The 27,023-nt window shown below is 30.5% G+C and overlaps 1 protein-coding gene across 2 annotated transcripts in view; it reads right to left on the bottom strand.

Moving 5' to 3' along the window:
• Positions 1-1,428: 1,428 nt before the first annotated feature.
• LOC145316057 (uncharacterized) overlaps positions 1,429-27,023 on the bottom strand; it is a 54,714-nt gene continuing 29,119 nt past the window's right edge. Inside the window, exons 14-27 of one of the 2 annotated variants that reach the window (XR_013878282.1) lie at positions 26,360-26,433; positions 25,453-25,549; positions 24,975-24,999; positions 23,791-23,852; positions 20,562-20,607; positions 19,300-19,426; positions 18,051-18,180; positions 10,556-10,625; positions 10,333-10,405; positions 7,316-7,455; positions 6,570-6,741; positions 5,849-5,938; positions 1,969-2,192; positions 1,429-1,810 (exon numbers count right to left, since the gene is read on the bottom strand). Coding sequence is in view for 1 of the 2 variants with exons in the window: in XM_080156348.1 (XP_080012474.1) it covers positions 2,099-2,192; positions 5,849-5,938; positions 6,570-6,741; positions 7,316-7,455; positions 10,333-10,405; positions 10,556-10,625; positions 18,051-18,180; positions 19,300-19,426; positions 20,562-20,607; positions 23,791-23,852; positions 24,975-24,999; positions 25,453-25,549; positions 26,360-26,433 (1,200 nt within the window). In the remaining variant the exon portion in view is untranslated. Of the gene's footprint in view, positions 2,193-5,848; positions 5,939-6,569; positions 6,742-7,315; positions 7,456-10,332; positions 10,406-10,555; positions 10,626-18,050; positions 18,181-19,299; positions 19,427-20,561; positions 20,608-23,790; positions 23,853-24,974; positions 25,000-25,452; positions 25,550-26,359; positions 26,434-27,023 lie in introns of both variants that reach the window. The other variant, XM_080156348.1, reaches the window with a different exon arrangement.

The raw sequence follows: 27,023 nt of genomic DNA, 5'->3' as shown, positions 1-27,023 counted from the left end.
TCATGGCAAAAGTGTTTAACCTATAATATTCAATACAAATCATTAATCATTGTTTGTTAAAATTATATCAATTTCATGAAGACATAACTTTGAATTTATAATTTGCCAATAAAATAAACTTTGTCAAAAGTCATCCAATAAAACATTCGTGTATTCTATTTGACTTGTAATTTCTAAATATTTAAGATGAAGCTACCTAAGCTCTCATCTATAGCTATCTATGTTTCACATCGACAACATTTCAAACTTGTAAATAGAACAAGGAAATGTAAATCTATAAAAAAAATAATTGTTTTAAAATTAAACGTAGTTTATACTAAAACTAGCCTTTAGTGGCATACTAAAAGTTTTCTTTTAATTTAAAATATTTGATATTAGATATAATCAGTGGTTAGCTAGATCCTTCGGTAGAGAGATATCCTGTTAATTTATTATAAGGGATGACTAATACCTTCTAACCTTATACAAGTAATTTAACTAAAGGTTGCTAATAAGCATGTTTATCCTCCCACAACCCCCTACCAAAATGGTCCTGAAGTATTCAAGGGGAAGAAGGACTAAACTATCGAACATTAAACACATTACCTCAGCTTTAGTGAATAATGCTAAGACTTAACAAACACTTTTCGCGTGCTAAAAATTGTATTGGATAAAAGGGTGAATTGTAACGATGTTATTGATATATATTTTGCTCTAGTAAGATATCTGGAGTAGTAAACAACACTGAAAATATGATATTGATAAAAAGAATACAACAAATATAGAAAAACATGTTTATAACATTTATATCTTACATTCAGCATTTGCTAGAGAAAGATTTGAAATCAATGTACAATCATGTCAGAAAGATAAAAGTTGTACATACTGTTGCTTTGTCAGATACACGACATTAATAGGGAGAATTCCTTGGCCTATGCCCAGACTTCCAGGTAATAACCGTGCAATCAAAGGGTTTTCTCCAAAAGTTTGAATGTTAGTGTTTTGAGACCTACTATTTTTAATTTAGAATACAAATGATAAATTCAAGAATTGCCATTTTTTGTATAACATATCTCGTATTAGCTTCGCTACTTTATAAGATCTTCCTCTTAATATATATTATACTAGCGGCTTGGCCCCTAGCCTCTAGGGGCTTTGCCCAAAGAGATAATTAAAAAAAAGAATAAAAACATAAAGTACTACTGGTGCTTGATCAAATGTGTTCCCAAGAAAATTTTTTTTTTTTTGGTGGGGGGGGGAAGAATTTTCATTTTTTGGGGGGGTTGGGGCTGTCCCACCCCCCAATAAAATAGCTTAAAATCACCACAGGACCAATAGGTATATACCCTGAAGAGTAGAATCCGATCGGTTCAGTGGTTACCGAGATCTTAAGGGACGGACGGACAGACAGACAGACATCATTCTACTTTCTATTATAGATAAACGTTAAAGTCTTGATTAAATTTATTTTCAAATAAATAAAAATGAAATATAACACAATAACAATTATAAATAACTATAAACAATACCAACAAAGAAATAAAAATCAATATTATTATCCAGTTTAATTTTAACAACGCATTTGATAACGTAAATCCTCAGGTATTTATTGTCCTACATATTTCTTATTTGAACCGATTTTTAGTAACAAAAAATTTAAAGAAAATATATAAAGAAAACAAGGACAATCAAGTCAATTACAACCATATAATTTTAGACGCACTGATATTTTATAATTCGTGTATGCCAGTCCGACCATAAATATACAACATTATGTTTTATTTGTACTAAATTTTTTAACAATGCATAAATGTCTATTGGAAGAATAGTCCTATCACGGAAAGAAAACGTAGTAGCGGGTTTCTTCGTACTTTCACAGTAGCTTTTCTCATATTTCTAGCCCCTGTGGGAGGCTCTAACCCTGCGGGGCAATCATTAACCTAAAATAACCTTATAAAAGCTACTGTGAAATAAGACGAAACCCGCTACTTCGTTTTCTTTCCATGATTCGAATAATTTAATGACCATTGCATTCTCTTTACTATGAAAGTTCAAACAATGTAACTACTTCAATAATAAACATGTAGAGTAGCATTGTTGGTATTCAAAACTTATTTATTTAATTACAATACATAGAACAAAGAAATAGTTGTAGAAGAACCGAGAGAAGTAGTACAGTAATAACACGATGGAGAACACCTCGGGTTCGAGTCCTGAAAAAAATAATAAAACTTTCATAGAAGTGAAGCTATAAAATCAGGCGGTAGAACTAACGAACATTAACACTTGTTGATTGCTAAAACTTAATAAGAATATATTTTTGAAAGTATAAACAAAGTTTTATAAATTTTTTTTTGAAAAATTGGATAAATACTTTGAGACATAATTACATTTTCAGTGTTGTCCTAGGAATCATTCCACAAATAAGATAAATAGGATAATTATGTCAGACTACGTATGTTATAAATTAACTTACGGACTTTCTTATAACGATGATTGGGTTGTTAACTCTCTAAATTGTACCTAACTTTTATAGGAATTATCATGCAAAGTATTAAATTAATGGGACAATTCTAAGATGCCTAGATTAAAGATAAGACGGGCGACCCTAATTGAAGAAAATCTTCGCTTTGAAAAAAAATCATTTGAAACGGACAGGTACGAATTGAAAAGTCGCTGTGATGCTAAATTAGAAATTCTAACAAAAGTTAATGTGTTCTAAAAAGAACATAACTATTCAAAACGGTATAAGTAATCTAAAGAAAAATCTGAAAAAATGAAACATAAATAATCATAATTCAAACTTTCAAGGGAAAAAATAATTTTATTTTTGGGTAAAAAGACATGTTTTTTGTATTAATGATATAATAAATATTTGTGTGCTTCTAAAACTTTGGAGAACCCATATTTCTGTCTGAGCATTCACCAAAAGCATATAAAATCCTTCGGGGCCTTTCAACACAGAAGTGGATGGATAGAGGTATAGGAAAATTAAACAAGCAATAAAAAAAATTAAACTAATGGCGTGCGAATGGGGTGTGTTAACAATGCACTGAAAAAAAGATTTTGGGAAGGACTACCTATCTTCCCCTCTTTTTACTCACGCAAGGTTTCAAACCACCTCGTAAAATGCTGTGCAGGCCACTGCATTTCTTAATTTTCGAGTTCCTTCGAAGCATATTTTGTGGAATATATACTTACCATTATGTGACTGCAGAGATCTAACAATTTTGAAATGAAATAAGAATTTTGTAGGCGAGAAATATGAGGAAACTTGGATCAAACATTTATATATTGTGTTTACAATTTTCAGGTTAGGTTCAGGGACAAGGGACAGAGATACTCACAGAAATATTAAGAAACTTGGATCTAATATTTATGTATTGTGTTTACAATTTTCAGGTTAGGTCCAGGGACAAGGAACAGAGATACTCACAGAAATATTAAGAAACTTGGATCTAATATTTATATATTATGTTTACAATTTTCAGATAAAATATATACGGCTATTAAAAAACTATTACAGATTAATCTAAATTAATCATATTGCTTAATATCTGTTTTCATTTGGACAAGAATAAAAACCTTACACTTAAAAAACATATTCAACATAAGAATAATATTAAGATTTATAAATATTCTAATTTTTTTATAAATTTTTTTGAAAATTAAATGTATAGGTATTATGTCTTTAAAATTAAGGTCACAGTATATCTATAATACAAAGTAGCTTGATGTCTATCCGTCTGTCCGTCTGAAGCTTAAGATCTCAGTAACCGCTGAACCTATTGGGCTCTACTCTTCAGGGATTATACCTAGTGGTCCTATGATGGTTTTAAGCTATTTAAATGGGGGGTGGGATACCCCCAACCCCACCAAAAACTAAAAAAACCACCCCTCCCAAATTTTTTTTTTACATTTTCTGTGAAATCTCAGTAACTGCTCAAATTGGGCTCTATTCTTCTGGGAATATACCTACTGGTCCTCTAGTGGTTTTAGGCTATTTTCTAGGAGGGTGGGACACCCCAACCCCCCTAAAAATAAAAAAATCCCCATTTCCAAATTTTTAATTTTTTTTTATTTTTGTAAACAAAAACAATTAATTGGGTTGGGGGAACTCCACTGCACCATATATGGGGCGAAGGCCCCATGAACTCCACCCCCCCCCCCCCAAAAAAAAAAATATTTCACCCAAAAAAACTTTTGGGCTTTTTGTAACTTTTAAAAATTTACATCTTTAAAAGGTTGATGCAATTATAGGTATTATATAAAATTTACAGAGGAGAGTTTTCAATTTTTGTGTATATGTGGTCCAATCAGTGGGACTATCGGAGCTTGCGCCGCATACGGGGTACTTGCTTATGCTCACCCCGTACGAGATATACGGTGAACAACCTGGGTTTAATTTTACCAAAGAGTAATTCGGCAAAGAATAACTTTTTTGAAAATATAACTATAAAATTATTCTGGAGGGTTGACTTTCCATTACCTCATGGGGCGAAGCCCCTAGAGGCTAGGGGCGAAGCCACTAGTATATTATATAAAGTGTCTATAACAGTCGTAATTGGTTTACATTTAATAAAATATTCTAAAATGAAACGTTTTAATCTTTTTGTACATAAAGGAAAGAAAAAGTATGATATTGTCAGGTCTTTTGATCCTGTCCAATTAGCCAGGAAAATTTGAATATCCACCTAGTGAGTCCGTTTTCACATGCAAAAATTGTTCTAATAAGCTTCTTCTTCCTAACACAGTATATAACAAACTAGCGGCTGTATATGTTATACAGTAAATCAAATATTTACGGAATAGATTTACAGGTTGAAAGGGGAAACTTTGAAAATGCTAAAACGTAAACCTTCAATAGCGTAAAAGTGATAGAAGACCGTTTTAAATTGTTGTTCATTCAGAAAAAAAAACAGTTATGTTGTTATTTACTGAGTTATTATCTTTCAGCAATTTTTTATATTATATACAGTGAGGAATAATTCTTACATAAGGAATGCTTGGAAATAAATAGTTGTTTCATACTGAATTTAATAGTATGAATTAAAAATCAAATCATAATATTTTGATAACTAATTTATAGAAAATGATAGGTACTTTTTTTGAAATTATGTATCTAAATTTAAATCTTGTTAAACAAAAAATATAAAGAATGAACGTATATATCCTTGTTTTTTGTGCCTACATACTATATTGGTTTCCTATTCAAATTTTTATTCTCATACTTTTTATATATTATTTTTAAGAGAGAAATTTTGTTTTTTTATTGCAGTTTAGCCTTTACATGTTTTACTTGCAGCTACTCCCCATAAGGTCTCTAGGGGCACGTATTTTTTTTTCTTTTCTTTTCAATCTATGTTAAAATTAGCTGTCTACTAAAAATATTTTATTCACCGCTAGATGGTGTTGGTTATGCTTTTTGCTCATTGCCAAAAATATTTCCCTTAGGCGAAGTTTTCTCAATTTTTTTTGCGATTGTTAGTACCCTAACCAAAAAAGTTATAAATCTACTATACCCCAGGCTCTATGAAAAGCTACATTGTAAAGGAACACTATATCGGTTCAGCGGTTAGCAAGATCCTTCGGTACAAACAGACAGTCATCCTGTTACTTTATTATTTGGAAATCCCATTCTCTTGATGCTCAACTACTTGTACATTACCTGAATATGCAAAGGCCCCGCAGGGATGTGGCACCCGCTTGGGTAAGGTACTTAAAAAATACGCCTACTAATTTTAAATTTCTTTTAAAAAATAATGAGGGGTTGAGATTTCAGTGCCTAACAGGCACTATGAGATAAAGCACCCCCATAGCTTTCAATAATTACATCCCATCCTCTTGCTAAACTACGTGTATACATTACCTGAATATACAATGTTGAGAAATGAGTCCACACAGACTGAGGGCCAAGATTCCTCCCTGACAAACCAACCATCTCCATAACTTATTGTTCCTTGGAATATTAACATTAGTTAAAAAATTAAATTTTAAACATCTATTCCTACTTATAAAAAAGTAAAAGGATTTAAACAACATGCTACTCCTTTAACGTGAAACTTTTTATAGGTTGATAAAAGTTTTATTAGTTACTATTTTGGCAGGAATAGGTATAACCAACAAGCAAAATAAATATAAAATAATATTTTGGGGGCAAATGAAGAGGTCGTAAATTTTACGATGTGTGGCCCTTCAACGACAGCTGAAAAACACGTATAGGTTTCGTGATTTTTCCCAAATTAATTTCGTTATTGGTAGAAGCTGCTATTTTGGGGGAGGGTATATAAATCAAAATATCAGCGAAAGGGGGTCATTTTTGCTGCGTATTTTCCGTAAAGTTGTGCTTTACCGTTTAGTCAATTGCGCATATTAAGTCAAACTGTTCTTAATTATGACCATTTCATATATAAATATATACTTGGTCATAATTAAGAACAGCTTGACTTAATAAGCGCAATTGACTAAATAGGAACACATTACTTTACGGAAAATACTTTACGGAAAAATGACCTCATTTACCCTAACTGAAATGAGATATGACAAACATTTTAGGGAAAGAATGATCGACCTCATCCTAATAATCTTACTGTTTATGTCTGTAAAGATGACCATCGTGCAGTGGTGTTACATGACGTTTATATCTGTGATGAGGATTATGTTGTGGATGAGCTCCATGCTGGACATGGTGGGGTGCATGATGAGGCTCTCGCAGGTATCCTTCCTCTGGTGAGTTATCTATAGGCAACAATACTGCATCCTCTATAAGAATAACAAACTTTAAGTAAAATAGTATCTATGTATTTCTTTTTCAAAATTTAAAAAAAATGGAGGCAAGTTTTTCCCCTATTCTTCCCCCACCTCCTCCACCCCCCCCCCTTCACCCAAAAAAAACAGTCTAAAAAATATTGAACAAAATTTTTTGAGGGGGGGGGGGCTTAAACTTCTAGACTTTCTTCAGGGCTCGGCATCCATACATAAAATAATAACCATAAAAATCGGCTGGATACTTAAACCAGAGGTGAATTCTTAAAAGACTTTTGCCCCACTAAAATCAGTGAGGCAAACTAAAAATTTAGAGGGGATAATTTTGCCTCACTAAAATTTTAGTGGGGCAGAAGTTTTTTAAAGAATTCACCCCTGTTCCTGACATGGTAAGCTGTCTTTTTAATATTTTAATAAAAACATCCAAAACTGCTTGCATATGAGGCTTATGCGCGGCTCACGCGAGGCTGCCTAGCCATACTTTTTATACTCTTCTAATTTTTTTTACTTTTTTCTACTATTAAATCAATATTCAATTCAATATATATAAGTATTATTATAAAATTGTCACCTAGAAACCAAAATCCTTGAAGCAGATCATATTTCTGCATATCCAGGCTAGGTCCATAATGAGCCATGTCTGCAGGGCTGGGTAGAATCAGTATAGGCATGTCATACTTGTGGGGGTTTTTACTATTCTTCTTTATAAACCTAGAGCAATCAATTTGATAAATTTTGGATATTTTCTAGTATTTTTTGTCCTCATTTTTTGTGTAGATTTCCCAAGCCAAGTTTAATGTTAAAGATAGGCATATGACTAGTATACAACATACAGATTGGCAAAGACCATCAGGTTTTAATTTCCATCTCTAATATAGGGCTTGTCTGAAGAGGCAGATAGTTTTTTGATAACATAAAATTATTGTAGTTAAAAAAGTTTTTCTCTTCTGGTAATTAAGATGTAAGGCAGACTATTTAGATAAAAAAAATTACAGAACAATACACATCTACTCTATAAATCACATTGTCTACCGGTCTATCATTACTTTTCTTAAATACACCTTTTCTTTTGTGTAAGATTCGTATGACCATAGAGCATCGTTATTTACTATGTATACGTATGTCTGTTTCTTATGCTTTCCATCCCTAATTGCTTTGATTGTCTTAATTTTAAATTAAAGAGCTTCGCTACTTAAGGATGTTATCATCCTTATTCAAAGAACTACATATACATGTACCTATAAACTATATAAATTCAACATAAACTTAATTTGCTTTCCAATTGATTTTGCACTGATTATAAAATAATTTCTATCAAATTTAATGAAATGGTAATTGGATGGTGAAATATCAACTGCGCATAAAAATGTAATTGTTTACATTCGCTAAAATCAGGAAGGTCAAAGTTATTTAAAACCGCTAAGGTCAAAACAAAAAGGAAAACATTGCCCCCATAAACTGAGCATATAAATATAAATGTAAAAAAGCCAAAAATCAGAATAACAAAATACATTAAAAATAGAAAGAAAAAAAAAGAGCAAAGCACACAATGGATGAACAAACAGACAAAGTGAGTTATAAATAAGATTTTTAACAAAGAAGGAGAAGAAAAAAGATAATGATAAGATAAATAGAAAATCAGATATAATCCACCATAGCGCTACGGACAGACAGACAGACAAAGTGAAATATATGTAGTAGCTTCGATATTGAAAACGGGCGCTAGGGCTTAATCAATATTTTCTATAAGAACAATATAACAATTGGCGATAATGATATTTCAGCGTAAGTTTCTGGACACCTAATTATATTCATGTGCAGAATTAATTTGGACTAATTACTTTCCCAGAATTCAATTTCCTCTCCTAATTTCATTTTAAAAGGTGATATTTCTACTGCAAATTGTTTATTCACTAAATTGAAATAGAACAAGGATGACAACATGCATAAAAGCGAACCTCTGAAACGTGATAGGACAAACAAACATTAACACTTGTAGAGTGTCAGAATTGAATAATCAGAATATAAATGTATAAAAGTCGAAACAAAATTTTAAGTAAATTGGTTGCAAAACTGTTTAAAAACAGGATAATGTTTAAGGACCTACTTACATTTTTATGACTTGATTATAGAAATGCTTCGCTTATAACATTGAACTTTGTTGTCCTAGGAACCGGTATTCCAAAAATCAGATCAATCGAATAATTATATCACATAAAACTTTTTAAAGTTAAAAATCACTATGTTTAAAATGGACATGCGGAAATTCTGGTAACGATTATCGAGTTGCTACTAAATCGTACGTAACTACTACAGGAATCATCATGCAAAGTTATAAATCAATACGAAATGCCTAAATTTACAAAAAAAAAACTATCCAATCCTAGAAGTAACCACTTGAAAAAGCATTGTAATTAATAGGACAAAACTACATCACGTAAACTATAGATTTCAAAATGTCTTTAAAAAATCTATTTTAGTAAATCAGTTCATTTACCAAATAAAGCTGTATGTAAAAAATATTTGAATAAATTCAGCCAAATAATGTGAAAAAGGCATTATGTATGAGTGTTGGTTACATACTTACTATGGATCTAGTGGCCATTAAATTGAAGATTTATTCCATGCATTTAAAAGATCTATATCTCATATTTGAGAGTATGATGTAGAGTGTCCCTGTTTATGTATATAACCGAGCTACTCTATAACTTACTTTGTCTGAGGGTCCGTCCTATAGAGATTATATGATTTACTCGGCTGTTAAGAGATGTAGAAAAGTTATTTTTTTTACACAATTCTTAGTCTAAAACACTTTCCAAGACTGAATTTCTATAAGATTGATATTTTAAAAAAGAACCAGTCTATTACATTGATATATGTAAGTAGAAGTCGGTAGTTTACAAGGATTATGGGGGCTAACAACTCTATAGTTGTGTAGATATAAATATTATGAAAATAGAACCACCCTATTATATTGGCCTATGTATGTAGAAGTAGGTAGTTTACAAGGATTATGGGGGCTAACAACTCTATAGTTGTGTAGATATAAATATTATGAAAATAGAACCACCCTATTATATTGGCCTATCTATGTAGAAGTAGGTAGTTAACAAGGATTATGGGGGCTAACAACTCTATAGTTGTGTAAATATAAATATTATGAAAATAGAACCACCCTATTATATTGGCCTATGTATGTAGAAGTAGGTAGTTTACAAGGATTATGGGGGCTAACAACTGCATTTCATACTATAATCCATGCTTTCAACACAGAAAGTGTCAAATATTTGGAAATATTAACTAGTAGATCCATTTTTTTACAATTTCTATAAAACTTTGTATATATTTTTAATATATACGCAAATATCCGTAAGATGAAAAATGCTGTATCTAATAATTATGGATTTCTGACTTTTATATAATTTTAGGTACTATTGGGTACTGGGTTGCTCAGAGTTAGGGCAACGCAGGTTTAAGCTCTGCAGGAGTTGGGCAAAAGAAAAAGCTACATAAATTTAACAAAATAATGAGTGAAGGGGTTTCAAGTGCTCGATAGTCACTTCGAGGGAAAGAATCGAGTAAACTTACCTAATTTTCCAAGCGCCGGCCTCCATGTAGCCACAATCAAAATTTACTTGAACTGTTTGTTCTACTCTTTGACCTAAAAAAAATTTCGTAAAATATTTTATTTTCTCATTAAAATTAGAACTTCCTGCAAGTATGCAAGTAAAATAAAAATGTACCTTTATCTCTCTTTCTTTATTAACCTAACTACAATTCTTCGGTAGGTATTGTCATTACATTGTCTTACCTGTGCCATCATCACTGACATGTTCTTTATCCCAGACAATATCAAATTCTCTTTCACAAAATATTTCTCCCTGCAATGAGAATATAGCAGTGATAGTTACATGAACGAGTTTAGCTAATTACCAATTCTGATTTTTAAAATAATTCAGTTTATTTGCAGAGAGGGTAAGGACAATGATGGTAAAACTATGTAATATGTACTCTCAGTTGTGTGTGGTAGGGAAATGTGATAGGGTAACATCCCCCTTAAGATTGAAAAGGCCTGCCTTCACCTTGTTTCACCTCCTAATGGTTTTACACCCCCCCCCCCTGGTGATACGCTGTGCACGCCACTCACTCTTTACAATTACAAGGTATAGCTCACATAGGTACAAAATAAATCGAATCTAAAAATCATGGGTCAGATCAAAAGGTCGTCAAAATAGCTAAAATGTCGCTCAAAATATTTTTTCGCGAATTATTTAAGTTTTTGGTTACATCAGCAACCTATCCAAGGCAGAATTTGTATAATACAGATTTGTACACAATGCCATCGAAGGTGATTTGACTTTTGTGTCAGAACCTGAATTGGGACATAGTGCATTTCATTATCCTAGGTTAGGTAACTTCATTTCACTTTTCAATAAAATCTAAAATGCAGCGGTTTTTGCAGGAGGTACCATTTTCTGTGAAAATTTTAGAGGAAAATTAAACAGTTTTTAGTTAATTTCTACTTCTATTTTCAACTGAAGAAAAAATCCTTTTGTGTATATACAGAATCATTGTTGTTACTTAATCTTATCCAAAAAAAAATTTAAAAACTAACCCATAAAAGCCGATTTTTCATTTTGTTCAATATGGGTAAAATAAAAATAATACCATCTCCAAAGGGTTAAAATCAAAATTTCAAAGCTCTAAAATGTTGTTCATCGAAAATAAATAGCAGTTTATAAGGACTTTTTGCATCCATCTTATCATTTAACAGGGAAAAAAACAAAAATAGAATATATTTTTTCAGTGTTGACATAAAAAAAGCATTTGATAAAAAATTAAGAAAAAATTATTTTTTAAAAGTGCTAAAAAGTATTACTGACTATTCAGTCTTTACCTCTGACATTAAAATAGATGTAAAAAAAGTCAATTTAGTATAGCAGCCAATTAAAATATATTTTCTTATGGAAATTCTCATCAGAGCATTACTGATAAACCAAGGTCTTATTGGATAACATACTAAATGCTCCTTTAAAAATTTGTATTCTATGAGAAAATCATGTTTTCAAACGTACATTTCAAATTAAAGAGTAGCTTCAAGTGACTTGCTGTTCCCAGAGTGAGAGATACCAATGTTTATTACACTAGTCCTTAAAGTTTTACAATTATGTTTCTTATTCATTGGTTTAACAACTTTGAGGACTTTTTCAATTGGTTAGTTTATTAAGTTGACTGTTCAAACGTTTCAACCACTAATCTTAAGCTCTAAAGAAGGTAGTTTTGTGTTTCAATATTGGGGATGTACATCAATTTATTGGCCTTTGTCTTATCCCTTTAGATCCATGAGTTGTTCTACCCTTTGACTTTAGGGCGATATTGATCTTGAAAATAGTCTAAAACAACACAAAAATAAAAGTGCAACCAAGTTGGACCAGCGATTTCCGAGAATTTTGGATACAGACAAAAAACCTTAGTACTGTATGTATATTAGAATGACAAGATTGAAAGTTTAATGTCTATTTTATAGGTAAAATTGTCTTTCTAACTAACGCTCTCTTATGCTCCCTCTCTCTCTATCTCTCTCAATCAATCTCCCTCTCTCTCTCTTTGTTTCTCTGTCTCTTTCTCTCTCTCTGTTCAAGGGTGATAAAAGGGAAATGCAGTTCTTCATAAAATGTTGTTTCATGGGGTTGTATACATCCCCTTCTGCACGCTTATGATCCATAATATTGCAGACTATATTGTAACATACCCTTTTTCCAAAATGATCATGTTTATGGGTTGTACTTGTTTTTGAGAGAAGGCATTTCCCCTACTTTTACTATCACGCTTGGACCCTCAGATGTCAAAACTTTATTTTAGTGTTTGGCCAAAATGACTTAGCAATTGTATCTGTAAGTACGTCTAATAACACCCTTTGCTATTTTTAAAATCCTAGAAAATTTTTTTTGCAAGAAAATTGCATAAATTCGCAACCTTTTTTAGAACCACTACATAACTCGAGTTTTAAAACTTTTTATATAAAATCCTTTTTACAAAAAATATCAATAATTACTTAAAATTAAACCTGAAAGAAAAAAAATCTCATTACACGTGTTAATTTGCATGTTTTAGGTCTTTTTTTGAGGAAAGTATAACTTCCACATTTTTGACAATAATTATATTTTTTAACATTTCAAAGTAAAATATAATAAAACTTAAACGATTTTTCTTGAATTATCAGTTGAAAATTTCATCAAATATGCAATTTAAGTGATGAAATTTAATAAAATAATTTTTTGAATGTTTAGAATTACCAATTTTCTACATTTAAAACAAAATGTTAACAAAATGTTAACAAAATTTAAAAACATTCTAATATATTACTTTAAAAATCAATAACATTTTATAAAATGATGTTTTAAAAAATAAATCATTAAAAGGTATTAAAATGCATTTTAAGTTGCTTAAAATTAAAACGAGAATATCTTTTTACACTTTATACTTTGTAACAGAGATTAATCGTCATTTGCTGAAAATGAAACATTTAATAAACTAATTGAATCTTTTTGTGACCATATTTAAAATTTTTAATTTTTACACTAAGGTGTTTTTTAATAAAAATCTTTGTTAATTTCTGTTGTACGACAAAAAAAGAAAGGGACTTTTTTACTATTTCTAGGTTATCTTATGCAATTTAAACTATATAATATGAAATAAATTTTCATTGTCTTTCTTTTGAGCCACAAAACACTGTAAAATGTAACATATATGCAAAAATAACAATTTTTTTAATGAATATTATAATATCCTTATATGACATTGCGTCAGAGCTTATTCTTTAGATCATATGTTCATGAAAAGTAGCCATAACTTGGAGGGTTGCGCTATTTATTAGAATATTAAATAAACTTGAATGGTAAAAATATTAGCATATCCTTTGTTAATTCAAATGCTTTAGGTATATTATTCGGAAAGTTAGTTAAAAAAGAGAGAATTTGCTGTGTATACTGTTGAAAGACTTTCAAAAATGTGAATTACAAAGCAATCCTAAAAGATCGGGCCGTAGGCTAGTCTTAGTCGATTGGGGGGGGGGGGGGGGGGGGTTAATGATCACCTTTTCCAACCAATATTCAATCAACTTCTATTTAACCCTTTTCAGTCGGGCGCCTGCCCCCCCTATTATCTCAGCTCCTATTCGATCAGGGCTCAAAAATTTTGTGCATGTCCCCTGTTTCATAATGAATTTCCGACTATAAGTGAATCAGATTTAATTTTCGCTTCCTTCACTATCTTATTTAACAACCTTTGTTTTTAGGTCCTTTTTTATGAAAAAACTTCAAAAGGCAGTAGTAGCAGGGGTGGAGCCTGTGCCGTCTTTTAATTGGGTCTTTTAATAACAGCCAATAGCGTCAAAATATTCACACATCCAAGTTGCTACAAAAGAGCAGAAAGCAATTTTTTAGTAGATAAAAAGGTCACCACCACTTTAAACAGATAGGTGTCTGGGTTACATACACCTATGCTTATACATTTATTGCAACAATTATTATACCATAATGCACTTTTTCTTAGCAGAGACAAGCTAGTTTTAGGCATACGGTAGCCACAGCCACACTGCCCTTTTTGCACATATTTCTATAATCTGCTGCTAAATTATCCATTTTCAAATCATTAATAATTCCAGGCGTAGCCGTGTCACATAAACTGAAATGATAGAAATAGAAAAAAATTTTTAATCATAAACAAAAAATGATTTTTTTTAATGTTCCTAAATTCCTGATAGCAAATTTGCGTTATTGGTATACGAGGTAAAAAAAAGAACATTTTAAAAAAATTATTTAAATAAAACCCAACGTGTATTGGCAGTACAAACATCTTAATGCTAGCAGACATATGTTTATCAACATTTGCAGAAAGCTATTTCCACAAGAAAAATTATTCAGGTTCCTACTTCACAATTTTAAATATTTCTTTTTGATAAAATGTTTGACATATATCGTATAATCATTTACCAAAAAAAACATTTTGATAATTTAGATTTCAGAGAAGATTAATCCTTTCAAAAAACTAAGACGACATTTTACATCTTCTGTCATGACATTTTAGAAAAAATATAAAAAATCAAAATTTAGTATGAAAACTATTTTCATCGATTTTTCTGAAGGTATTATCGTATTCTGTGGCTTTATTATTATCATTTACTTATATCAAAAGTGCCAAACATTGTACCCTAACTTATTCATTTAATAAAAAACTAACCGTGCTATAAATACCGCTCATCTGACATAGCAGCAGTAGGTCTTTATTCATAAAATTTGTTTAGGCTAAGATTCGTACCTTTCTCTACCAAGTGCAGATTTGCTGAATGCTATAGAAATATTACTATTACTTGGATGTTGCACCAGATTTTCGTGTACTCTAATAAAGTAATTCTCACAGCCAGCTAAAGTTACAATACCCCAATCCACCCCCTGGATGAACAAACTATAATAAACGAGGTACATATTAGCTAGCTAAATTGGCGACAAATTTTCCCTTGTTAATATATACATGTATTCTATGTACATTGCTAAAGTAAACCAGTTTTAAAAAATATAAAAAAGATAAACGGACATTGGAATTATAGAGTAGCTTCGCTACTAATAATGGATATATTATTATTTGGATTTTTATGTTCTCTAATAAGGCTATATTAACATTTCCCCCTCTACCACATTTATATCCTCCCCTCTTTCTGGATGAACAAACTGACCAATACATGGGTTTCATGTTAGCAAGCTTAATTGACGACAATTTCCCCCTGTCATAATATCCATGTATATTCTACATCCATTATTAAAATTGTGACTATTTCTAAATTATGTTTATTTGGGATTAAGTCGGACAGAAAAACATTGTTTTTAATCATATTATGTAAAACTAGGGGATGCGCCACTAGCATCTAGAAGCTTTTAATTCAAAGAGATGGGGAAATTCCTAAAATCATTCCGGGACCAGGTAAAAGCAGTTAGTGAAAGGTTAGTAGAATAAAACCTTCCATCACATTTTCTACCGAATACAACTTTTGAAGAACATAGTTTAAATTAAGCGACAAATTTCAAGTTCGAGAGTTTAAACAAGAATTATTTATAAAATAATCTACATTTCTAATTGTATACTGCCAGGCTAGTCATATTTATGTCAAGATAAAATTCAAAAACTTTTTTATTCTTTATTTTAATTCTTTAAAGATTAAATAGATTCTACTTTTTAAAAGCTACTCTATAATTTAAATGTCCATTTGAAAACATGATTTTCTTATAGATTACATTTTTTTTATAGAATCTTTTTACAAAGGAGCATTTAGTATGTTATCTAATAAGTCCTTGGTTTATCAGTAATGCTTTGGTGAAAATTTTTAAACAAATTATCATAATTGTCTGCTATAATAAATAGATTTTTTTACATCTAATTAAATGTCAGAGGTAAAGTTGAATAGTCTGTATTATTTTTTAGCACTTCTTTAAAAATTATTATTTATGTTTTTAATCAAATGCTTTTTTATGTCAACACTGAAAAAATAGATTCTATTTTTGTTTTTTTTTCCTGTTAAATGAGAAGATGGATGCAAAAAGTCCTTATAAACTGCTATTTATTTTCGATGAACAACATTTAAGAGCTTTGAAATTTTGATTTTAACCCTTTGGAGATGGTAATATTTTTATTTTACCCATATTGAACAAAATGAAAAATCGGCTTTTATGGGTTAGTTTTTTAATTTTTTTTTGGGATAAGATTAAGTAACAGCAATGATTCTGTATATACACAAAAGGATTTTTTCTTCAGTTGAAAATAGAAGTAGAAATTAACTAAAAACTGTTTAATTTTCCTCTAAAATTTTCACAGAAAATGGTACCTCCTGCAAAAACCGCTGCATTTTAGATTTTATGGAAAAGTGAAATGAAGTTACCTAACCTAGGATAATGAAATGCACTATGTCCCAATTCAGGTTCTGACACAAAAGTCAAATCACCTTCGATGTCATTGTGTGTAGTTAAGATTGATAAACCAGCCATTTCCCTGTAAACCTAATATTATGCTGGGTTAAATTTGTTAACATACCAAGATTAATAATTAAAATTGCTGTTTCAGATATTCTAATGAGCAAGAAACACATGTAAAAATGTTTGGTCTCCCATTTTAACTGGGCGAAGCTCTTTATATGTGCATATGAAAAAAGGGGATAAATTGGAAAACTTTTAGTCTTAATGTCATGATAATGGATTAATCTAATATGAATTTGGGATAGTTGGGCCAATTTTTTTTTATATTTATCTAATGTCAAATAATGAACTACTCAAATATGACGTCATTCGGGATACTTTAGCCAAAAAGTTAATTTATCCCCTTTTTTTATTTGCACTATAAAGACCTTCTAACTGGGTACTATTTTTTACTTTTGTCTCTGGAAATGAATGCAGTGGAATAATATAATTACAATCTTATTAAACTTTGCAAGTACATTAATAATAACAGAGACAATAATTATAGTAAACAATTTTATAGTTAGAGAATAAAACAGTTAAGTGTTTTACAGTAATAGTATTATAATATTATGAAATTTCAGTAATCTATACTCTTATTTTTAGAACCAAATACTTTTAATAGTATCTGCTCCACTAAAATCCGTATTATTAATTTTCGCAAAAAATGTCTATGTTTCTGAAATTTCTAACCTTGACTTTGAGAATATTGTACATTGTTAATATGATTAGAATTTCATATTAATCAAATACCTATCACATAAGGTATATATTAGAGATATGGAGGATAATAACTTTGAAAAAAAAATCTATTCAACACTCAATAAAACTTTCATAAAAGCGAAGAGTAAAAATGCATATTGTCTGACGATCATACATAATTAAAGACATGCTACTATCATATTATTTCTAATTATTATCAACTGTAACTAATAACTAAATCAATTACATAGAAAAAAATATTTCGTAATTTTAGCTGATTTAAGGGGTAGTCTTAGTAAATACCAAGGTAGTCCCCAAGATCAAATGAAATTGGGAAATATTTTTTTCTTCAAATTAATTCAGTTGTTGGTTAAACCTATACCTCAATCGTACTAGGATTCAGGATATTAAAATAAGCACCGACGACTTGAAAGTTTAAAAAATGATTTTCTGTTTTCAGATTCCTAACACTTTTTCTGCAATAATATTTTAATATTAAAACTTTTTATATGCTTTGACATTAGCAACGAATTCGCTAAAATAATTCAATAAGATTTAAAAAGTGGAAATTTTGCTACTTTAAAGAAATCTTAAACTCACCTTTGGATTAAAAAGAGTGCCGTGTATAGTGAGAACATCTCCTGTTGGGTTTCCTTTATCCTCCATATTAAGATTATCAATACTTACAGCATCATCAACCATCTCCTTAGCTCCAGCTTTACATTCTTCACTAAATATATTTATATTAATACTTATAGCATCATCAACCATCTCCTTAGCTCCAGCTTTACATTCTTCACTAAATAATAAATATATTTATATTAATACTTATAGCATCATCAACCATCTCCTTAGCTCCAGCTTTACATTCTTCACTAAATATATTTATATTAATACTTATAGCATCATCAACCATCTCCTTAGCTCCAGCTTTACATTCTTTACTAAATATATTTATATTAATACTTATAGCATCATCAACCATCTCCTTAGCTCCAGCTTTACATTCTTCACTAAATAATAAATATATTTATATTAATACTTATAGCATCATCAACCATCTCCTTAGCTCCAGCTTTACATTTTTCACTAAATATATTTATATTAATACTTATAGCATCATCAACCATCTCCTTAGCTCCAGCTTTACATTCTTCACTAAATATATTTATATTAATACTTATAGTATCATCAACCATCTCCTTAGCTCCTGCTTTACATTCTTCACTAAATATATTTATATTAATACTTATAGTATCATCAACCATCTCCTTAGCTCCTGCTTTACATTCTTCACTAAATATATTTATATTAATACTTATAGCATCATCAACCATCTCCTTAGCTCCAGCTTTACATTCTTCACTAAATATATTTATATTAATACTTATAGCATCATCAACCATCTTCTTAGCTCCAGCTTTACATTCTTCACTAAATATATTTATATTATTACTTATAGTATCATCAAACATCTCCTTAGCTCCTGCTTTACATTCTTCTCTAAATATATTTATATCAAGGTCCTTAAATGTTAATGTTGAAGTTCAGTAGTTCAAGTGTTAAAAACTATCTTTTATCTTCTTAATACACCTTTGCAAAAAAGTGACTTAAAAGTCTATAGTTCAATAAATTTAAAAAGCAATCCAAATAAATGCAATATAAATGATATAATGAAAGCAATTCAAATAGAAATGACGAGAGCATTGAATTTTTTTAATTGGTGGAAGAACCGAACACTAAGTCCCAAAAAAGTAAAATTTTGAGTAAAAACTACCAAACTAATCAAATCATAGAAAAAAAGGAAGGCAAAAATGAATAGTACAGTATTTTTCTACTTTTAACTCACCTATCTCCATCAGAAGAAGTTCTGAAAAAGAATTCGAAGAATATTGTGGTTGTGCCAACAGGATGGAAGGGGAAGGGTGTGTTTGTGATAACTCCATATTTCTCATCCTTACCCTCCGCAGACCAACCTGATATAGATGCAAATTAACAGCAATATTCTACGAAATTAAAGGATCAACTGCAGTTCACGGTAAAATATTCCTGGTAACAAATATTTCTAAAAATCTATGAATTTTAAAGGCTGCTAGCTGCCAAACGGCTAAACGTACAGATCATGCCCGCACACCGTTTTAAGCGGCATAAGAAGCCCTACAAATAATCTGGAATAGCCAAGATCCAATGATGCACAGGGAAAGCTTCACAAAGGTAAAACGCGTGAAATATGTCTTTTTCGCGCATTTCTCTGCACTGCGAGATAATTGTGCATTATTGATTTATGGCTATTCCAGATTATTTGTAGGCCTTCTTATGCCGCTTTAAACAGTGTGCAGGTATGATCTGTACGTTTAGCCGTTTGGCAGCTAGCAGCCTTTAAAGTTCATAGATTTTTTGAAATATTCGTTACTAGGAATATTTTACCGTGATCTTCAGTTGATCCGAAATTTCATATAAATCCAAGTCTGCTTATGATAGAGTGCCTAATCGATCGTCTATAAATCACCAATTTAAAAACAAATTACTGGATAGTTCTATTATCTAAAAGATTATTGACTAATAGTCAATAAAACAAAAGTATTTCATATGGATGTACTGAATTTCAGAAAAGGATTATACCAAGTTTTCAAGCTGAAGCAAGCATCAAAATTTATTTGGCACATGATTAAATTTGTAATATGTGCTATTTGTTAAAGACATGAAGCCAGAAATAGGTATAAAAAAGATTTTCCTTTAAACAGGATTAACAATTATTGTGAACTAAATAATACTTAATAATATCGGTCAAAATTTTTCAATCTGTTGCAAAAATAAAATAATAAAGTAAATTATTCATGCAATTTCTAGCTCAGTAAAAGCAAGCTTTTTATCATAATTGCATTACAATAAAAAATTGCACAATTAAAAAAAAAACTTGAATTTAAGGTTGTATTACAAGGATAATTAACAAAGAGGCGAATCGTTTTTAAATGATAACACTTTATACATACCTACCTTTTAAAGAGTTTAGAACTTTATTAACTGTAAGATAGTAAAATGTAATCATATGGACAAGATTAGTCAAGGAGAAGCTGCGCTTCCTAATAAAAATATAAAATAATTTCTTACCAGTAAGTCTAATTATTCTGAGGTCACCAGCTGGATAGCAGTACGACTAAAATATTTTAACTTATTTCAGAATTTCAATTATTTTGTTTGATAGATTTAATCTTTATAATGGTGCATATAGATTCATAATCTAATTCATTTTTATAATGAAGTAAAATTATTGGGGTAAAATTAACGTAAGTTAGGTGTAAAACGATTTTTTCATCAAAAATCGACAATAAATTCCTCCTATTAATGAACATGTATGAATAAACAAAAATGAGTGTAGACTCGCTACGCTTTTATGATAATAAGTATATGTAAAAGTTTTCCTAGATACAAATTTTAACATCTTTGGGCGTGTCTAATATTTTTAGAGTCTAAATCCACAAGCAGGACTAAACCAATGGATATATAACATACGTGGATATTATGAAAAAAATTGTCGTCAATTTAGGTTGCTAACATATACATTACTTAATGGTTAGTTCGTTCATCTAGTAGGAGTGGAGGGGACAGGGTAAAGGGGTTGGTGTTCGTTATTATAGCCAGCTAAAAGTTTTAATTTATTAAAATACATAATAATTTGGTGTAAGGTTATAATTAATAATAAATCTATTGATATCCTCGTGATAAAGTGAAGCCTTAAATTTAAACAGTTTTACTTAAAAAAAAAAACATTTAGAATGCTAAGACGTACCTAACTCACAAATGGAAAACGATCCATGAATGGATAAAATTGAATAAAAACGTGTCCTTAATTTTGCAATACTACATTAGCACATGACCAGCCTGACCAACCACAAGTTTTTGCGCAATTATGTGCAAATTTTGCATTTGGCAGGTCTTGCAAAGAAATGAAAGTACTCGCTTTTTTGCAATAGCTTTACAGGATCAGGACAGATTTTCTGGGATTTTAATTAAATTAATTCGTGCCTATTAAAGTTTCAGTTTTTGTATACCCTTACATTTGCCAAAATAAATTTACAACCATTCATCCCCCACCCTCATTTAAAACAGCAAGTAATAAAGAATTTCGTATAGCAAAATAATGGGAAAATGAGATTTTTTTATTAATTTACTTTACCTTTCTTGTATTAAAACAATTCGATCATTGAAAGAAAACAAAGCAGCGGGTTTCGTCGTATTTTCACAGAAGCGACAAAACCCGCTACTTCGTTTTCTTTTCATGATCCAAACAATTTTCCCCTAAAAAATGCAAACAATAAAGTATTAAAATTACTGAATTTCTGGACCTATCCTCGTAAGTAAGTAACTTGGAACAAAGATAATTGCAAATTGGTCTGAAGTTTCCATGACATATTTTTTTAACAACTTTAAATTTAGAACTTAAAAGAAAGCATAGGTACATCATTAGTAGCTAACAAATAATGGGGGGAGGAAGATAAACAAGCTCTACTTTTCCAACCAATTACTTTTTTCATTTTATTTATGATTTATAGAATGTAAAGTAAATATTTTTGCAATTACATTTCCTTTCCAACATTTAATATTTGTAAAAACAAAACAAAAATACGCATTTCAATAATCAAGGGGTTGAATGTCCGCAAAAGTTGGGATTTAATGCCTTTGGACTACTACAAAGGCCTAGATCCTAGGTGTTATCAACCATCTTCAAATGAATTTTGTTATACTTAAAAACTTTTTTGTTTAAGAAAAGTATTTTATCCGAATCCAAAGTTCATTTTCCAAATATTACTTCAATTCAAGTATCCAAGTATCATAAGCCATGCCTTTTTATAGGTCTTAATGAGCACACGGGTAGATATAACACATAGACTTCAAAGTTACTTAACTATTAAGATATGTGTAAAAATACACAAATTTGGATGGGGATTAGTTGAGTAATCAGAAAAGTTTTTGACAGACAGAGTGAAAGTTATTTTAACAAACTGAGCCAGGGAGTTGGAATCAGTAAAAATCAAATCAAATTATTCTTTGTGATGTTTCTTTTAATAAAGTTATTGGAGAAAAACCTTATATTTAAATATAAAGTTAAATCATTATTTCAAATGAGGCTTTTAGTAAGGTTGAGGGGGGTTGATCTATCTCTTACTTTCTAGAATAGATTGAAAAAAGAAAACAAAATTTGTAGTATTTGTTGATCCAAATTAATAAATATCTTGATTTAAAAGCAGTTGTACTGAAATATCTCACTATCTGCTAGACTGCAATGGTCTGAATAGGCCATAAAACATATACCCCCCCCCCCCCTCCCATTCCTACTCAATTATAGTTTACCAGTGACAAAAATATTGAAACTGAAATGCCCTTTCAAGCACATGCAAACAAAAGGCATGCACATTCTTAACGTATTTTCCACAAAATAAGGTAGGTGTGATTTTATTCTTCCTACAACCAAAAACTAAATAGTCGAGTCATGAATTGTTAATTTTTAAAGGATTTGTCAAGAGTAGATTTGTTCAGGGAAAATAAACAATTTAGGTATCTGTATATTTAAGAATATTTAATTATCATGATATATTTTTAAACTTAGGAAGCTTGATCTTTGTCTAATAAGATCTCTCAAACGACAGTAATGAGGGTGGGGGGGGGGGGAGTTTTGACACATTTGAGTAAACCTGGTGTATAGGCTTTATCTTTGGACTGAGAGGATAGGTTATTAAAGATAAAATCATTCTTATATGATGAAGTACCCGCAACTTTAAGATTTTTTGGATAGGTCTCCAGGTTCCGGAGCTCCAGGCCTCCAGGTGGGCTCTGTACAGGTAAAAATAAAAATAAAATTTTTTAAAAAGAGTTAGAGAACAGCTTATAAATCAATATACGCATGTTTTTTCATCACACCACCTGGAGGCCTAAAGCTTCGAAACCTGGAGGCCGTTCCAAAAAATCTTAAAGTTACAGGTATTTCATCATATAAGAATGATTTTATCTTTAATAACCTATCCTCTCAGTCCAAAGATAAAGCCTTTCACCAGGTTTACGCAAATGTGTCAAAACTCCCCCCCCCCCCCCCCCCATGTTCACATGGTTATATTCGGTGAAGCTTTGAAGTTCAACCTTAGATGGATGGAAATACCAACAGCTGACATTTCTTTTCCATTTTAACTGCAACACTCAAACGGACAAAATGTAAATGACGAGAAAGCATTTAATTTTTTTTAAATTGGTGAAAGAAATGAAAACTAGATGTCTTTTTCAAAAAGGAATTAAAAATCTATATAAAAGGGGGGATCCAAATATCCCTCTCTTGTGTTGATTTTACCTGAGGTTGGAAGTTGTATTTAGCTCTGACCAGCTGGCTTCCAGGTTCTGCGTCGGGTAACTATTTTATTTATTTCATTGTCATTATGGAAAAAAAATATATTTGTGCAAAAAATTTCATAACAGCTAATTCCTTATTAGTAGCAAGAGCTACTTTGAAAATATTCTTATTTTGTTGCAATAACCCTTCCTTGTGTCAATGCCTTATAGACTTGCGTGATTATATTAAACTTTACATAGTATTAATGTAATGCAAATAGCGATGATAGTACAGAAGTAAAGGATGGACCAAAAATATTTAGTGGATTTCTTGAATCTTTTAAATTAAATAAATGCTTAATATTTGGGCGTGGATTTATACTATTAATGGTAATATCCTCTTAGAAATATTTTCTTCAATTTTAAAAATTTTTATACCCTCCCCGCCAGAACTATGAACTCTGGCCGCGGTGCTCGGCACCCTTGCCTGCCTAGCCGCAGCGCTTGGCCCCCTAGCCTGCCTAGCCGCAGCGCTCGGCCCCCTTGTTGTTCTGGTGGGGGGAGAGGAAGGGGGGGTAAAAATTTTCAAAATAAAAAATGTAAATGGATAGTGCCCTTTTATCTGGAAAATTTGACAATCTTCCAACCCATGAAAATTTGCAATGAATTACGGAACTATGGTAGCGGTTAACATTTGCTAATTTCATGATATTTGCGGAACTATAAATAGTTTTGCAATCCTATCTGACATTTCAATTCTTGTCATATTTGTCATACATCATTTATAATCTAGCGTTTTTGACATTTATATGAAAGGGTTTTCATAGAGACTTAACTAAAGATTCATTTGCAATTTAGGGTGAATATACTTACATTATTATATAATCATGAGCTTAGTTCGGTTATAATCTACAAATTGATAAGTGGGTGATAGCCAGTTTGCGTTTTCCGGCAAATTTTTTGCGGATGGAATTCTTAAAGAAAACGAATTGGCCCATTAACACCTTTATACACAACCGCTTATGAAAACTTTTGATGTAATGTAAGTTTTGAAATAGTCGTATTAGCTATTTTGTTAGATAGTATGTTGAGGCTAATTTGATAATAATTACCATGATTTTTTTGTTCTTTTACAATATAATATTTAGGATGTTTAAAGATTTTGTACTTGGGGTAATATTTAACAATTTAATAACAATCTTTCCTGGAAATTTAGAACATAAGAGTATTCCTGAAAGTATCAATATATTTAATATTATGTAAATTTCAAATTTCAAAGATTCGCAAATATTATTAAATGTTCCAATTTAACATATTAATTTTTTATATTTAACAATACTTCCAAGTAGTTTTCAATCACTAGGTATAAAATATAGAATTGATTGAATAGTTTTAAGCCTTAATTTTTACAAATAAGATAACGAAAAGAATATTAGAAATCTAAATAGTTCATGACTGAAAAAAGTAAACAATGATCTTAAAGGATGGGAAATTTGACGATAAATGAATGTACCCCCGGGCCCCAATTATAATGAACAAAATTACTCCTATAATGTATTGATAAGTTTGGGAACTGTTTAGACACTGTTACTTTGTACAATCCAATAAAGATTCAACATTCAATGCAAAAATTAGCTTGGAATTATAATTTAAAATTCCTTGTCCAGTCCCGTCCTGTAAATACCTGCACACTCCGATAATGTCTCTCAAACGCCATTTGACAACAAGGTTGACCAGCATGCAGCTTAGGGAAGGCGTGGAAGGATTGCAGTACCACATTACTAGAAAAAATATGGATATTACTGTAAAATATATGAGTATTATATAACTCTACCCACAGAGAATAAAAACATAGCCTATTCCCTTCAAAAGGACAGAAAGCAATATGCTAGCAGACGAAAATGGTCTCAAACTTTTGGAGTATGTAAATGACTGGAGTTTACATCTATATTTAACATTTATTCTCCCCACTATAATAAATGTATTCAAAATTATGATTTTTATATGGGTTAAAAGCAAGGTGTTAGAGGAGAAGGGGGTTAGTTAAATGTTCTAAGAGTATTTAATAATAAAGATTTCTTCCTAACACCTATCTCAATTAAAAGAACCAATGGTTTATCTTTTGGCGTTAAAACTTAAATTTTTTAAATAAAGATAAAAATGGCCATAATGTGCAACCCAAATTATAACAATAGACAGTAAAGTAACCAAAACTAAAGCTATTCTTGTCTAAAGTGAAAAAAAGATGAAAAAGTTGAAAGTTAAAACGCTCTAAAAACTGAATTCTTATCCTTATTTTAACACTTAGCAATAGGAGAACAGATATAAGAATTAAAAATTAGATAGTTTAGATGACGTGATTTATGACCTGCAAAAGGTGTTTGACAGTTGTGTTTATAAACAAATTCACCTGACCATAAATCTTTTTTAAAAGTCTATTTTCACCTTCTCGCTCACATAGTTAACATCATGAAAACAACATTGATATTACGTATGTATGAAAAAAAGGTTTTAAAATACATAATTGCCCTTAAACTAATTTCTTACAGTGCTATAAAAATAGTGAATGTTGTAACATTGATATTCCTTACCTGGCCCAGGATTTTGGAACAACTTGGGTCAACTCTAAAAACTTGGCCGCATTCTGCATCAACTGGTATAATACCTGGGCACATAAATCAATCAGGTTAACAAACAAAATAAAAAACTTAAAATGTATATTACACATATTTCAAGAAATGCTTAATTTCACAAGAAAAAGTTTTAAAACAGAAGGAGCAGATAGAATGCTTCGATTTAACACTAAAAGTTACTTCTACGGGAATATGGTTTTCATTTAGTGTGGTAAGATATTTAAGATCGATGTGTAGGTGGAGCACAGCGTATTCAATAATGACACAATCTTTAAATGCAAATCAACTTGTCAAGAAAGGAACTGACACTATAAACTCTCCTCCTTTGCAAAATAATTTTTAGATGTGTAGATAATTTCAATGTCAACTTTTTATCAAAATATAACATATATGTGGCTTAAAATTGGAAAGTGAAAAAATATATTAATACCTAGAGTATAGTATAAAAGGATCCAAGGAAAAAAACAAGTGACTAGGTATAACAAGTCAGTTATAAAAATGGCCATAATGATTGTATTTCATTTTTACAGAATTTATATCCTTGTCCAAGGATGTAAGTATGATATTGATGGCACCATTGACAAACTTTTATTCTTATCCTTTGTCAAAATGTAGGAGAAAA

The sequence above is a fragment of the Acartia tonsa genome, chromosome 1, assembly GCF_053477335.1.
Source record: "Acartia tonsa isolate MP-2025a chromosome 1, ASM5347733v1, whole genome shotgun sequence".
NCBI classification, from domain to species: domain Eukaryota; kingdom Metazoa; phylum Arthropoda; class Copepoda; order Calanoida; family Acartiidae; genus Acartia; species Acartia tonsa.
Note: the sequence above shows the minus strand (reverse complement) of the source record. Positions and strands in the feature narration are given on the sequence as shown.